At 37.5% G+C, this 17,281-nt stretch overlaps 1 protein-coding gene across 1 annotated transcript; it reads left to right on the top strand.

Annotated features, from left to right (window-relative positions):
• The first annotated feature begins 5,028 nt into the window (after positions 1-5,028).
• Positions 5,029-15,895, top strand: LOC109884166 (insulin-like growth factor-binding protein 5). Its single transcript, XM_031824016.1, has 4 exons — positions 5,029-5,905; positions 13,065-13,282; positions 13,398-13,517; positions 14,007-15,895. The coding sequence occupies exons 1-4, from the start codon at positions 5,572-5,574 to the stop codon at positions 14,142-14,144; spliced, it is 810 nt and encodes a 269-aa protein (XP_031679876.1). The 5' UTR covers positions 5,029-5,571; the 3' UTR covers positions 14,145-15,895.
• The last annotated feature ends 1,386 nt before the right edge of the window (positions 15,896-17,281 follow it).

The following is a 17,281-nucleotide window of genomic DNA, read 5'->3' on the forward strand; positions in this document are numbered from 1 at the left end:
GCATTTAAATCTCACTCCTATTTACAAATCCAGATTAAATGAATAGTGGGTTGGTTGACGTTGTATCTCAGTGACATCCATGCATGCCGGGCCAGGAGCATATTCAAATCGAATCCGAATCCAACAGGTGTAGACTTTAACATGAAATTCTTCCCAACGATCCAGAGTTTCAAAAACAATAGTAACACAAGAGGAATAAAATACACAAGAATGAAGCTATATACAGGAAGTACCAGTACCAGATCAATGTGGAGCTATATACAGGAAGTACCAGTACCAGATCAATGTGGAGCTATATACAGGAAGTACCAGTACCAGATCAATGTGGAGCTATATACAGGAAGTACCAGTACCAGATCAATATGGAGCTATATACGGGAAATACCAGTACCAGATCAATGTGGAGCTATATACAGGAAGTACCAGTACCAGATCAATGTGGAGCTATATACAGGAAGTACCAGTACCAGATCAATGTGGAGCTATATACAGGAAGTACCAGTACCAGATCAATGTGGAGCTATATACAGGAAGTACCAGTACCAGATCAATATGGAGCTATATACGGGAAATACCAGTACCAGATCAATGTGGAGCTATATACAGGAAGTACCAGTACCAGATCAATATGGAGCTATATACAGGAAGTACCAGTACCAGATCAATGTGGAGCTATATACAGGAAGTACCAGTACCAGATCAATATGGAGCTATATACAGGAAATACCAGTACCAGATCAATGTGGAGCTATATACAGGAAGTACCAGTACCAGATCAATATGGAGCTATATACAGGAAGTACCAGTACCAGATCAATGTGGAGCTATATACAGGAAGTACCAGTACCAGATCAATATGGAGCTATATACAGGAAATACCAGTACCAGATCAATGTGGAGCTATATACAGGAAGTACCAGTACCAGATCAATATGGAGCTATATACAGGAAGTACCAGTACCAGATCAATGTGGAGCTATATACAGGAAGTACCAGTACCAGATCAATATGGAGCTATATACAGGAAGTACCAGGACCAGATCAATGTCTAGCTATATACAGGAAGTACCAGTACCAGATCAATGTGGAGCTATATACAGGAAGTACCAGTACCAGATCAATGTGTAGCTAGCTATATACAGGAAGTACCAGTACCAGATCAATGTGTAGCTATATACAGGGAGTACCAGTACCAAAATATACAGAGAGATACAAGGTATTTGAGGTAGATATGTACATGAAGGCAGGGTAAAGTGACTAGACATCAGCATAGATAATAATAAGGTATTTGAGGTAGATATGTACATGAAGGCAGGGTAAAGTGACTAGACATCAGGATAGATAATAATAAGGTATTTGAGGTAGATATGTACATGAAGGCAGGGTACAGTGACTAGACATCAGGATAGATAATAATAAGGTATTTGAGGTAGATATGTACATGAAGGCAGGGTAAAGTGACTAGACATCAGGATAGATAATAATAAGGTATTTGAGGTAGATATGTACATGAAGGCAGGGTAAAGTGACTAGACATCAGGATAGATAATAATACGAGTAAGAATAAAGAACAAAAAAGCAGCAGCGTATGATGAGTGTGAAAGTGTATGTGTGTATGTGTGAGTGCGCGTGTGTATGTGTTTGTGTGTGTTGTGTCGGTATGCGTGTGTGTGTGTTATGTCTGTGTGTGCGTGCATGTGAATGTGTGTGGGTTTTGTATATAGTGTGTATAGTGTGTATAGACTGTGCATAGAGTCTGTGACAATAGGGTCAATGCAGATAGTCCAGGTAACCATTTAAATAACAATTTAGCAATATTATGGCTATTTAGCAGTCTTATAGCTATTTAGCAGTCTTATAGCTATTTAGCAGTCGTATACCTATTTAGCAGTCTTATAGCTATTAGGCAGTCTTATAGCTATTAGGCAGTCTTATAGCTTTGGGGTAGAAGCTGTCTCGGTGTCCACCCTATTGAAATCAGCTGGGTAAATCATCAATGTAAATATGGTGAACATATAGGCTTATTTCAGCTGTCTGAAGAGACAGCCTTTTGACCTCTGATATGTTTTGCATAGTAGCCTGGTGCAGCACATGAACCCTTTGGCTAGAGATAGACATCTAGAGACAGAATAGAGACAGGCGTCTAGAGACAGAGGTCTAGAGACAGAGGTCTAGAGACAGACTAGAGACTGACTAGAGACAGACTTGAGACAGTCTAGAGGAAGATTAGAGACAGACGTCTAGAGACAGTCTAGAGACAGGCGTCTAGAGACAGACTAGAGACCGACTAGAGACATATGCCTAGAGACAGACTAGAGACAGACTAGAGACAGACTGGAGAGTGTCTAGAGACAGACCAGAGACAGACATATAGAGACAGTCTAGAGACAGTCTTGAGACAGACTAGAAACAGACGTCTCGAGACAGATGTCTAGAGACAGACTAGAAACAATAGTCTAGAGACAGACCAGAGACAGATGTCTAGAGACAGACTAGAGATAGACGTCTAGAGACAGTCTAGAGACAGACTAGAGACAGACTGGAGACAGACTGGAGACAGACGTCTAGAGACAGTCTAGAGACAGACTAGAGACAGACTGGAGACAGACTGGAGACAGACGTCTAGAGACAGTCTAGAGACAGACTAGAGACAGACGTCTGGAGACCGACTAGAGACAGACGTCTAGAGACAGACTAGAGACAGACTGGAGACAGACTGGAGACAGATGTCTAGAGACAGTCTAGAGACAGACTAGAGACAGACGTCTGGAGACAGACTAGAGACAGTCGTCTAGAGACAGACTAGAGACAGACGTCCGGCAGGTTTCAGCTCAATCCCCTTATTTCGTCTCTTTTTTTCCAGACGGAAGGAGAGAGCAGGGAGGAGAGAGGGGGAGAAGAGGGGCCGGTTAGGGTTCAAAGAGAGAAAGAGAGAAAGAAAGAGAGAAAGAACGCGAGAAAGAAAAAAGGCAAGCAGAGAATGGGTTAATATTGCTTGGAGCTGAAAGGACCGGAGATTAAACTTGGCAACATCACGCACGCACACACGCACACGTCTAGAGACAGACTGGAGACAGACTGGAGACAGACGTATAGAGACTGTCTTGAGACAGACTAGAGACAGACGTCTAGAGACAGTCTAGAGACAGACGTCTAGAGACAGACTAGAGACATACACCTAGAGACAGACTAGAGACAGGCTAGAGACAGTCTAGAGACAGACGTCTAGAGACAGACTAGAGACAGACGTATAGAGACAGTCTTGAGACAGACTAGAGACAGATGTCTAGAGACAGACTAGAGACAGGCTAGAGACAGTCTAGAGACAGTCTTGAGACAGTCTAGAGACAGATCTCTAGAGACAGTCTAGAGACAGACGTCTAGAGACAGTCTAGAGACAGACGTCTAGAGACAGACTAGAGACAGACGTATAGAGACAGTCTTGAGACAGACTAGAGACAGATGTCTAGAGACAGTCTAGAGACAGACGTCTAGAGACAGACTAGAGACAGACGTATAGAGACAGTCTTGAGACAGACTAGAGACAGACGTCTAGAGACAGTCTAGAGACAGATGTCTAGAGACAGACTAGAGACATACGCCTAGAGACAGTCTAGAGACAGTCTAGAGACAGACTAGAGACAGATTAGAGACAGACTTGAGACAGACTAGAGACAGACGTCTAGAGACAGACTAGAGACAGACGTCTAGAGACAGACTAGAGACAGACGTATAGAGACAGTCTTGAGACAGACTAGAGACAGATGTCTAGAGACAGACTAGAGACAGGCTAGAGACAGTCTAGAGACAGACTAGAGACAGACTGGAGACAGACTGGAGACAGACGTCTAGAGACAGTCTAGAGACAGACTGGAGACAGACTGGAGACAGATGTCTAGAGACAGTCTAGAGACAGTCTTGAGACAGAGTAGAGGCAGACGTCTAGAGACAGACTATAGACAGACGTCTAGAGACAGACTAGAGACAGATGTCTAGAGACAGACTAGAGACAGACTAGAGACAGACATCTGGCAGGTTTCAGCTCAATCCCCTTATTTCATCTCTTTCTTCTCATCCAGCCGGAACGAGAGAGCAGGGAGGAGAGAGGGAGAGAAGAGGGGGCAGTTAGGGGTCAAAGAGAGAAAGAGAGAAAGAAAGAGAGAAAGAAAGAAGGCAAGCAGAGAATGGGTTAATATTGCTTGGAGCTGAAAGGACCAGAGATTAAATTTGGCAACATCACGCACGCACACACGCACCCGCACGCGCACGCGCACACGCAGGCAATGTTACAAATAATACACAGTAAGATGCCATAGCATCTTCTGGCCGAAGTACACTCTTGTCTACTTGTTATTATCTGACATTGGCAAATCAACAACTACACAGTGTACTCAAGGTCACATCGACCTTGGCGAACTATACTGAAGGCCACATCGACCTTGGCGAACTATACTGAAGGTCACATCGACCTTGGCGAACTTTACTGACCATAAGCTTATCTTGACCACATGCTGTCATATTACAGACAACCACAGCTCACAGTGACCCCAGTGTAGCTGGGAGAGCTTCCAGGAAACATGTTGCAGAGGTGGGGCTAACATCATCTGCCAAATATTTAACCTCAGTTGGTCAATTTTTTATCTCCTCAAAGAGTTGCAGATGTTGCTTTGAGGCAGATAACGTTTGTAATGTAGACACAGTCTTGTCCACTGGTCCTAAAATCAGTCCATACAACTCAAGGCTGGATCACTAGTGTCACTTTATTCATTTTTAAAAACACCTCCCCACCTGATTACAAAAAAACACCAGAAAATACACCAGAATAGTGTATTTCAAAGAGAAATTGTAGCCTACAAATAGATAGGCCTATTTATTCCCTGTCAATGTCCATGATTGATGCAGGGGTCATCCAGCACTTGCAGATCCTCCCCAAAACATTGTGGTCCCAGTCAGTTGGTTTTATTTATTTGCCCTCAACATCGCCTTGTACCCAGCGGTAGAAGTCAGGGACTTGCCAGGACCCGCCCTGTACAATCAACAGTACCGCACGGAGTTGACAAGTGCGCCCTCCCCCATCAACGTCGTTTGACATATAGCCATCGTTACAAGATTCGCCTCTGGCAGTTTTTAAAAAGGCAAGCTCAAAGCCACATATTATACTGTATGTGCAGAAAACGTGCGGGGAGGACAGCCTACAGAGATTGGTTCTTCTACAAGACAATCCCTGCTTTCTTCTTCATTTGGAGACAATTGATGTGCATGCGTAAAACGACAATTGAAAGCCCAAAAGGAGAAGACTCGGGTTATTTCGCGGTGGACAATCTAAACTCGAATATAAATGGACATTTGACACAAAAAGACAGAGTGGGTGAAGAGTGGAACCTTAGCATTTGATACAGTGATTGAGGGACTTTTACGCACGCAGGCAGTGGCCACCTGTGGATGGTGATTCTTTCAAGGACTTTTGCCCCAAAACCTCAATGATCGAAAACATTGCAAGCGTTCCATGCAGTACACATAGTAGTTAATTATAGTTGTTTTATGTTTGTAATCGTTTTAATTTGAAACAATATGCTGATTCGTTTTTCACTCCTGGCAACGCTTCTCCTAAGCGAGTCGGGTTGTTTGGGCTCGTTCGTACCGTGCGAACCGTGTGACCAGAAGGTTATGTCGATGTGTCCGCCAGTACCGGTGGGATGCCAGCTGGTGAAGGAGCCTGGCTGTGGTTGCTGCCTGACTTGCGCGCTCCCCGAGGGACAGTCGTGCGGGGTGTACACGGGGACTTGCACGCACGGGCTCCGATGCCTGCCGAAGAGCGGGGAGGAGAAACCGCTGCACGCGCTCCTCCACGGGAGAGGAGTGTGCGCCAACGAGAAGATGTACAAGCCGCTGCATCCAGGCACGGGTAAATATGAGTCTTCATTTACTGATTTATCATTTTTTACCGTTTGTATTTCTTTAAAATGGTCAATATATATATATCTTTATAGGAACTACATCGGCAGATTATCCCATTTGTTAGACACACACACACACACACGCACACACACACAAACACACACACACACACACACACACACACACACACACACACACACACACACACACACACACACACACACACACACACACACACACACACACACACACACACACATAAAAACACCACACCCTGTAGTGTATTCCAAATATACCACATGTATTGCCAAGATTGTTTGATTGATAACACACAGCTGAGAGCTGAAAATCAGGGGTTTTCAAGGGCATCATCTTGGTATGAGTGACCTAGTGCCTGGTACATGAAACAAGGTGAAGAATTACCAACATTACAAACATTTTAGAGCCTCCTGAGCTCTTTAGAGGGCTATTTGAGGGACAGTCACTGTGTCTGACGCATTAGCACTTAGTCAGCGGGTTTCTCAAGAGTCACGTTCTTTCACAGGGTTTCCCCCAAGCTTTAGTTTTCATTTTCTCCTCTGAAATTTGTTGAAGAGAGAGGGATCAGCGTTTTACCCTCCTCCCCCTCAACCCCCCCCTCTCTCCATTGCCATGCCCCCCCCCCCTTCCTCAGCTTCACCTGCAATAAGTAATCTCTACATCTTTTTCTGGTTAGATTTCTTCCTCCAACTCTTTCTAAGTAATTTCTCTCTCCCCTCCTTCACCAGTATCCTTTCTATATCTCACTCTTTCTCCTTTAAATCCCATCTCCTTCTCTCCTTCTCCTCTGCCTCTCCATCTCTCCCTCCATCATCTTTAAGCTGTGCAGTGATTCAGCAGAATGTTAGCCAAGCGTGCCTCTCTGACTGCCAGCCTGCTGCTAGATAAGATTTACCACCTCTTCTCATTTCCTGCAGGGTGTGAGAATTTAGAGAGGACAGAGGGCAAGGGGGAGGAGAGAGCGAAAGAGATAAAGACAGAGCAAGACAGACAGAGAGAGATGAAGACAGAGAGAGAGTGGGAGGTAGAAAGAGAGAGGAAGGGGATAAGGAGTCTTTTAGTTACAACTTAATCTGTGGGATTTCGAGAGAATCAAATTTGCCCAGATCAGGAAATACATCATAACCCACTGAATCCCTCAGTCAGCAGCACTGTTAAGATTAGAGAGGGCCAGATTAGGAAGTGAGGACTTGATTGGGTTTTAAACTAGGCTATGCTGCCTATGCGCCAGCCTCTGGAGAGAAATAGTGTCAGCGGAACCGGTGGACTGAAGAGGGAATTCTCTTTTCTGAGAATAATCTAGGAAGGATAATGGGAGCGATGATGTCACAAGAGATATTCTCAACCCCTGTGACATACCACTCAATCGCCTGCTTAGCGAGGTATAGTTTAGTTTATTAGGATCCCCATTAGCTACTGCACATGCAGCAGCTACTCTTCCTTGAGTCCAAATGAAACATACAAGTACATGACAAAGTAAAGAACAGTAATAGACAAGAACAACAGAAGATATTACATTCAAATCCAAATAATAAATAAATAAATAAAATAAAAGTTATATAATATTTAACTTTTATAACTCTAATATAATATGTAATTCTTACAACTCTCATATATTATATTACTCTTATAACTTATATAATATATAACTATTATATATTATATAACTCTTATAACACTCATAAATTATATAACTATTATAACTAATTTATAATATATAACTCTTATAACTCTTATATAATATATAACTCTTATCTCTTACAAAATATATAACACTTATATAATATACAACTTTTATATAATATATAACTCTTATAACTCTTATATAATATGTTATTCTTATAACTGTTATATAATATGTAACTATTATGTAGTATATAGCTCATATAACTCTTATATATTGTATAAATCGTATATAATGTATAGCTCTTATAACTCTAATATATTATATAACTCTTATAACACTTATATATTATGTAACTCTTATTTTATTTGTATTTTTTAATTATGAATTTAAGGTAATATCTTCTGTTATAGGAAAGACACCAAGAGACAACACAAATACAATTTACATACTATTCATATATACATATTGTTAAATACAGTGCAGTTAAATCTTATGTATTATATAGCTCTTATATAATATATAACTCTTATAAATCTTAAATAATATATAACTCTTATATAATATGTAACTCTTATAACACTAATATATTATATAAGTCTTATAACTCTTAAATAATATATAACTCTTATAACTCTTATATATAATATAACTCTTATAACTCTTATATATTATATAACTCTTATATAATATATAACTCTTATATAATATATAACTCTTATAACTCTTATATAATATATAACTCTTATAACTCGTATATAATATGTAACTCTTATAACTCTTATATAGTATATAACTCTTATAACTCTTATATAATATATAACTCTTATGGTATATATAGCTCTTATAACTCTTATATATTATATAAGTCTTATAACTCTTATATAATATGTAATTCTTATAACTCTTATATAATATGTAACTCTTATGTAGTATATAGCTCATATAAGTCTTATATATTATATAAATCTTATATAATGTATAGCTCTTATAACTCTTATATAATATCTAACTCTTATAACACTTATATATTATTTAACTTATTTTACTTTTATTTTTTAATTATGAATTTAATGTAATATCTTCTGTTATAGGAAAGACACCAAGAGACAACACAAATACTATTTACATACTATTCATATATACATATTGTTAAATCCAGTACTGTTAAATCTTATAAATTATATAGCTCTTATAATATTAAATTCTTATATAATATGTAACTCTTATAACACTTATATGTTATATAAGTCTTATAACTCTTATATAATATGTAACTCTTTTAACTCGTATATAATATATAACTCTTACAACTCTTATATATTATGTAACTCTTTTAACTCTTATATAATATATAACTCGTATATAATATATAACTCTTGTAACTATTTTGTAATATATAGCTCTTATAACTCTTATATAATTTGTAACTCTTACAACTCTTATATAATATATAACTCTTATATAATATGTAACTCTTACAACTCTTAGATATTTTATAATTCTTATAACTCTTATAAAATATATAACTCTTATAACGCGTATATAATATATAACTCTTATAACTCTTATATAATATGTAACTCTTTCAACTCTTAGATATTTTATAATTCTTATAACTCTTATATAATTTTTATAACTCTTATATAATATATAACTCTTATAACTCATATATAATATATAACTCTTAGAACTCTTATATAATATATAACTCTTATAATTGGTCTATAATATATAACTCTTATAACTCTTATATAATATATAACTCTTATAACTCTTGTATAATATGTAACTCTTTTAACTCGTATATAATATATAACTCTTACAACTCTTATATATTATATAACTCTTTTAACTCTTATATAATATATAACTCTTACGTAATATATAGCTCTTATAACTCTTATATAATTTGTAACTCTTACAACTCTTATATAATATATAACTCTTATATAATATGTAACTCTTACAACTCTTAGATATTTTATAATTCTTATAACTCTTATAAAATATATAACTCTTATAACGCGTATATAATATATAACTCTTATAACTCTTATATAATATGTAACTCTTTCAACTCTTAGATATTTTATAATTCTTATAACTCTTATATAATTTTTATAACTCTTATATAATATATAACTCTTATAACTCATATATAATATATAACTCTTAGAACTCTTATATAATATATAACTCTTATAATTGGTCTATAATATATAACTCTTATAACTCTTATATAATATATAACTCTTATAACTCTTGTATAATATGTAACTCTTTTAACTCGTATATAATATATAACTCTTACAACTCTTATATATTATATAACTCTTTTAACTCTTATATAATATATAACTCTTACGTAATATATAGCTCTTATAACTCTTATATAATTTGTAACTCTTACAACTCTTATATAATATATAACTCTTATATAATATGTAACTCTTACAACTCTTAGATATTTTATAATTCTTATAACTCTTATATAATTCTTATAACACTTATACAATATATAACTCTTATAACTCGTATATAATATATAATTCTTATAACTCTTATAATATATAACTCTTATAACTCGTTTATATTATATAACTCCTATATAATGTATAGCTCTTATAACTCTTATATGTTGTATAACTCTTATAACTCTTATATAATATGTAACTCTTATAACTCTTATATAATATATAACTCTTATAAACCTTATATAATATATAACTCTTATAACTCTTATATAATATATAACTCTTATAAACCTTATATAATATATAACTCTTATAACTTGTATATAATATATAACTCTTATAAGTCTTATATAATATATAACTCTTATAACTCTTATATATTTTATAATTCTTAGAATTGTTATATAATATATAACTCTTATAACTCTTATATAATATGTTATTCTTATAACTCTTATATAATATATAACTCTTATGTAGTATATAGCTCATTTAACTCTTATATATTATTTAAATCTTATATAATGTATAGCTCTTATAACTGTTATATAATATGTAAATCTTATAACTCTTATATATTATATAACTCTTATTTTATTTTATTTTTTAATTATGAACTTAATGTAATATCTTCTGTTATAGGAAAGACACCAAGAGACAACACAAATACTATTTACATACTATTCATATATACATACTGCTAAATACAGTACAGTTACATTTTAGATATTATATAGCTCTTATATAATATGTAACTCTTATAACTCTTATATATTATATAAGTCTTATAACTCTTATATGATATATAACTATTATAACTCTTATATAATATGTAACTCTTTTAACTCGTAAATATTATATAACTCTTATAACTCTTATATAGTATATAACTCTTATAACTCGTATATAATAAATAACTCTTATATAATATAAACTCTTATAACGCTTATGTAATATATAACTCTTATAACTCTTATATAATATGTAACTTTGTTGTAATGAAACATTCCTTATGCTTATAGATCTGTCCCTGCTGCATATGGTCTATCTTTAGTCAGTGTTAATATCTTTATGACAGATGAAGTGGGTTGCAGAAATATGCATTTAGAGATATGGACATTTGGATTTGGCAAGACCCAGGGATTCTTGCCAGTTTTATAGGAGCTGTTCGCATTTGTCATTCACAGACAATGGATAGAGAGAGAAATGAAGATAGGGGAGGAGAATGAGAGAGAGAGAGAGAGAGAGAGAGAGAGAGAGAGAGAGGTGTAGAATGCTGTATGTTCATTGGATGACCCAGTTTAAAAGTAATGTCTTCCATTGCATGTGCCAAGCATTGACTTGAGAGGTATGTTGCATTGTCATGATAGACCACACCACTCTCTTGGCCCTAATCCAGCTATGTCACAGTTTACATTTAGCTCCCTCTTAGCTCCAGCTACAAGCCAGGGACTCTGCAAAAGGAAATCTCCACCTCGCATGCAACAACTCCAGTGTACAACTACAGAACAAATCTTGTATACATACAGTATTAACTGATTTATGGCATTCATCACTTCAAATATTATATGGAGTCAATTCAACGCCATAAATGAGTAAATATGTACACAATATTTGTAGTTGTCCAGTTTAAAAAGAGAGAGTGTTGGAAGAGAGGCAGGAGAGAGTGAGATAGAGGGTGGGAGCAGTGGTGTAAAATGCAAAGTATTGTAAAGTATTTTTGGGGCATTTGTACTTTACTTTACTATTGCTATTTTTGACTACTTTTACCTTTACTTCACTACATACAAGAAAATATTGTACTTTTTACTCCATACATTTTCCTTGACACCCAAATGAAGTCGTTACATTTGGAGTGCTTAGCAGGACAGGAAAATTGTCCAATTCATGCACTTATCAACCGAACATCCCTGGTCATCCCCACTGCCTCTGATCTGGCAGACTCACTAAACATCAATACTTTGTTTGTAAATTACGTCTTAGTGTTGGAGTGTGACTCTGGCTTTCCGTAAATAAAAACACTTTTAAAAATGTTGCAATCTGTTTTGCTTAATACAAGGAATTTGAAATGATTTATACTTGTATTTTTGATACTTAAGTATATTTTAAACCAAATACTTTTAGATTTTTACCCAAGGACAATTTTACTGGGTGAATTTTACTTTTAAAGGTATCTTTACTTTTACTCAAGTATGACAGTTGGGTACGTTTTCCACCACTTCAATTCACTCACTTCTCAAGAGAACCTCCCTGGTCATCCCTACTGCCTCTGATCTGACGGACTCACTAAACACAAATTTGTTTGTAAATTATGTCTGAGTGTTGGAGTGTGCCCCTGGCTATCCATACATAAAGAAATTAAAATGCAAATGATGCCGTCTGGTTTGCTTAATATATGGAATTTGAAATGATTTACAGTTTTACTTTTGATACCTAAGTATATTTAAAACCAAATACTTTTAGACTTTTACTCAAGTAGTATTTTACTGGGTCACTTTTACTTAAGTCATTTTCTGTTAAGGTATCTTTACTTTTACTCAAGAATGACAGTTGGATACTTTTTCCGCCAATGAGTGAGGGAAAGAGAGAAGAGGATCAGATTAAGAGAATGGAGAAATGCTTGTAAATGGACTGTGGCGAATAACTCCCTTAACCACTGACTGACCATGTGAGAAGTAGGCACACATTGTATGAGTCAGCTGGAGATTTCTTGATTGGCAAAACCTCAAGGTCTCCTTCTAGTGTTAGGAGAGGCTCTGTCTAAACACGCTGCCTCTCTTCAACTCTTTTCCTTCATCTGCACCGATGGGTGCACCTACCTCCTCCTCTTCATATTCCTCCTCCTCCTCCTCCTCCTCTTCCTCCTCCTTCTCCTCCTCTTGCTCCCCCTCTTGCTCCTCCTCCCCTCCCCTCCTCTTCCTCCTCTTTTTCCTCCTCCTCCCCTTCACCTCCTCTTCCTCCTGCTCCTCTTCCTCACCACCACCGCAACCACCATCATCATCCTCTCTGACTCTCTGTCTCCCCAGATGGTTATTCTCCAGAGGAAGCTATGTTAGTAGTGGTTCCAGAGTCCCTGCTGCCCCAGGCCAAGGTGCCTCTGTACGGGGCCAGAGACCACATCAGCAGCCGCAAGGCTCAGGCCATGAGACAGGCTAAAGACCGCAAGAGACAGCAGGCCAAGCTCCACTCTGTCAGCAGCCTTGACTACTCAACCCTCGCCCTGGACAAACTGCAGCCTGAGTTTGTAAGTTGAACATATATACAGTGTATACACAGACAAACACGCAGACACACACACAGACACACGCACACACACACATGCCATTCTTGCCCTAAACTATGACCCTGTATGTGTGTAGGGACCCTGCAGGAGAAAGCTGGATGGGATCATTCAGAGGATGAAAAACACATCTAGAGTCCTAGCTCTGTCCCTATACCTTCCCAACTGTGACAAGAAGGGATTCTTCAAGCACAAGCAGGTACCCATGGACTATTCTATCCTATACTATTGTATCCTATTCTATTCTATTCATTTGATCCTATTCTATCCTATCCTATTGTATCCTATTATATTCTATTCATTTGATCCTATTCTATCTTATTCCATTCTATCTTATACTATTATATCCTATCCTATTCTATCCTATACTATTGTATCCTATTATATTCTATCATATTCTATTAATTTGATCCTATTCTATCTTATTCCATTCTATCTTATACTATTATATCCTATCCTATTCTATCCTATCCTATTCTATTGTATCCGATTCTTTCCTGTTCTATTGTATCCGATTCTATCCTGTTCTATTCTATCCTTTCTATTATAACCTATTCTGTTTTATTCTATCCCATTCTATTTCATTTCATTGTATTCCTATCCTATCCTATTCTATCCTATTTTATTCTATCCCATTTCATTTAATTGTATTCCATCTTATTCCCTGCTATTTCCTCTCCTCCTGCAGTGTAAACCATCACGTGGGCGGAAGCGGGGGATCTGTTGGTGTGTGGACCGTTTTGGCGTGCAGCTCCCTGGCACGGACTACAGTGGAGTGGACATCCAGTGCAAAGACCCGGAGAGCAACAGCAACAAAAACGAATGAGAGATGGCCAATTTGGTCACCTGACATGAGTCAAGGCCCGCCTCCCTTTACCCCTACTCCTGCAAATCACATGTACATGCAAAATATGCAAAAGCCAATCAAATCAGGAAAACAGAGCACAGATACAGTACATACACATGGTTTTAAACTATACATCTACCTATACTGAGATGACCTATAACCTCCCTTTGAAGCACATATAACAATGTTCTCTTATTTAAATTATATTAGATTCTGTTTAAACAAAATGTTAAGGCTAAAGAGTAAAGCTCATCTTTTTCACCTACTGTATGTTGTTATCGTGATGTTGACAGGAACTCTTTACTGGGGAGCACAGTAATCTGGGGTCGTATTTAAACGTAAATCTGTTCTCTTGGTCCAAATGTTTGTCCCTTCAGAGCACTTCCCCTACAAGAGAACCTCAGTGACTGAAAGTACTTTATTGTCTGAGTTTGGGTCTATGTCCTTATATGTCTTTCTGAGTGCGATGAGATCAGCTTCTTTCAGTTCCTCCTTTCTTCCACTTTGTCTCCCAGATTGTTCTGAGTTGAGGGTCTTAAGAACTAGTAACTGCTCGTATACAGTAGGTTGTTGCAGAGTAGTTACAGTAGCTATCTTAATAAACCCATCAACTGCTACTTCTGATGGGTTGTGTCTCAATATAGGGGTGACTGTATGAAATGACTGTGTGTGTGTGTGTGTGTGTGTGTGCCTCCTATACTTTCTCCTTTAGTAGTCTGTATTGTGCCTTACCTTCCGTGAAGTATATAAAAAATATCACCTCAAAAACACATCATGACAGTCATTTGCTTGTTTTGTCGTTTATAAACGACAGCCAAGAAAGTACAGGTGCTTTGAAAAGTCCAACACAGGCTCAAATCGCATGCAAATGCTGCACAGCATTTCTATTGACTTCTCGTAGCATCCTGTCTGACCACAACACAGTCTTCTGCCTAGGACTCTACTGTATGACCCCTGGAAAGGTGTGGTTCTTTGGGTTTCTATGGAAATCTCAGTGCCTTCTCTCTCTCTCTCTCTCTCTCTCATGACTTTGAATCCAGATTTACATCCAGGTTATCAGGCCTTGTCGTTGAACGAGGACATTTTTAGCAGTATGTGGATGTGGAGATTGGTCACGGAAGGCCGTGATGATTACTTCTTGATCCTACGTCCCGTTTGTGAACATGATGTTAAATCAGACGTCAACTGATTTTATTGAAGCTCAAAACATTTGCCAGATATTTTGTTGACATTCCTTGAAATATACATCCCTTTTTTCAGGGTATGGTAACATGCCAATAGCTTTGACAGGGGCTGTGTGTACAGCCTATGCCTGCCACTAGAATGCATAGGAGACTTGGAAAGGTTTCTCAACTCAGTCTTAAGCTTGCTTGTATGAAAGACCATGACATCTCAAACATTCCATATTCGTGATAAAAAAGCATGTAGGAAAGTAATAGGTAACAGTTTACTTAAAGCCAAACGGTACAATGCTTCTTTGCTGCAATTTACTAACAGGCTGAAAATAGCTGTTTAGTCAGGGTCCATCAGAGACGATGGTAAGACGTTATAACAGGGTCATACATGCTTATGACAATTCTTACAATGCAATAATGCAATACCTGTTGGCTTTAAATGAAGTGTTACTAACAAATCTATTTATTCACTGTGTAATTGATATATTTTAACCTTGTCATTTTTGTAACGACAAAGCATTTATTTAAATAAAGTTATGTATTGATGTATGGGAAGGTTTGTTACGTCTTTTGTTTGCTCTATGCTGTGGAAGTAGGGTTGCAAAGTTCCGTTATCTTTCCCCAAAATTGCCAGATTTTCCAGAAATCCCAGTTGGAACTTTCCCAGATTCAGGAGGGAATGACCAGGAAAACCTGCCAATTTTGGGGAAAGTTACCGGAATTTTGCAAGGCTATTTGTAAGCCTTAATGCACGTTCCCTATACACCTGCTGCTGGCTTCAAATGACTGTCTACCAGAAGATCCAGTTACCATAGCTACCATACCACATAAAGAAACGTAGAAGAATTTCCATACATGCAAAGCAGTGTCTGCCAACTGCCATGAAACACCTGAACATAGGCAATCATGTGGGTTTAGCTTTGAACTGGGTTGTACCATGAAACACCTGAACATAGGCAATCATGTGGGTTTAGCTTTGAACTGGGTTGTACCATGAAACACCTGAACATAGGCAATCATGTGGGTTTAGCTTTGAACTGGGTTGTACCATGAAACACCTGAACATAGGCAATCATGTGGGTTTAGCTTTGAACTGGGTTGTGCCATGAAACACCTGAACATAGGCAATCATGTGGGTTTAGCTTTGAACTGGGTTGTGCCATGAAACACCTGAACATAGGCAATCATGTGGGTTTAGCTTTGAACTGGGTTGTGCCATGAAACACCTGAACATAGGCAATCATGTGGGTTTAGCTTTGAACTGGGTTGTGCCATGAAACACCTGAACATAGGCAATCATGTGGGTTTAGCTTTGAACTGGGTTGTGCCATGAAACACCTGAACATAGGCAATCATGTGGGTTTAGCTTTGAACTGGGTTGTGCCATGAAACACCTGAACATAGGCAATCATGTGGGTTCAGCTTTGAACTGGGTTGTACCATGAAACACCTGAACATAGGCAATCATGTGGGTTTAGCTTTGAACTGGGTTGTACCATGAAACACCTGAACATAGGCAATCATGTGGGTTTAGCTTTGAACTGGGTTGTACCATGAAACACCTGAACATAGGCAATCATGTGGGTTTAGCTTTGAACTGGGTTGTACCATGAAACACCTGAACATAGGCAATCATGTGGGTTTAGCTTTGAACTGGGTTGTACCATGAAACACCTGAACATAGGCAATCATGTGGGTTTAGCTTTGAACTGGGTTGTACCATGAAACACCTGAACATAGGCAATCATGTGGGTTTAGCTTTGAACTGGGTTGTACCATGAAACACCTGAACATAGGCAATCATGTGGGTTTAGCTTTGAACTGGGTTGTACCATGAAACACCTGAACATAGGCAATCATGTGGGTTTAGCTTTGAACTGGGTTGTACCATGAAACACCTGAACATAGGCAATCATGTGGGTTTAGCTTTGAACTGGGTTG

This window comes from Oncorhynchus kisutch, linkage group LG5 (genome assembly GCF_002021735.2).
Source record: "Oncorhynchus kisutch isolate 150728-3 linkage group LG5, Okis_V2, whole genome shotgun sequence".
NCBI lineage: Eukaryota > Metazoa > Chordata > Actinopteri > Salmoniformes > Salmonidae > Oncorhynchus > Oncorhynchus kisutch.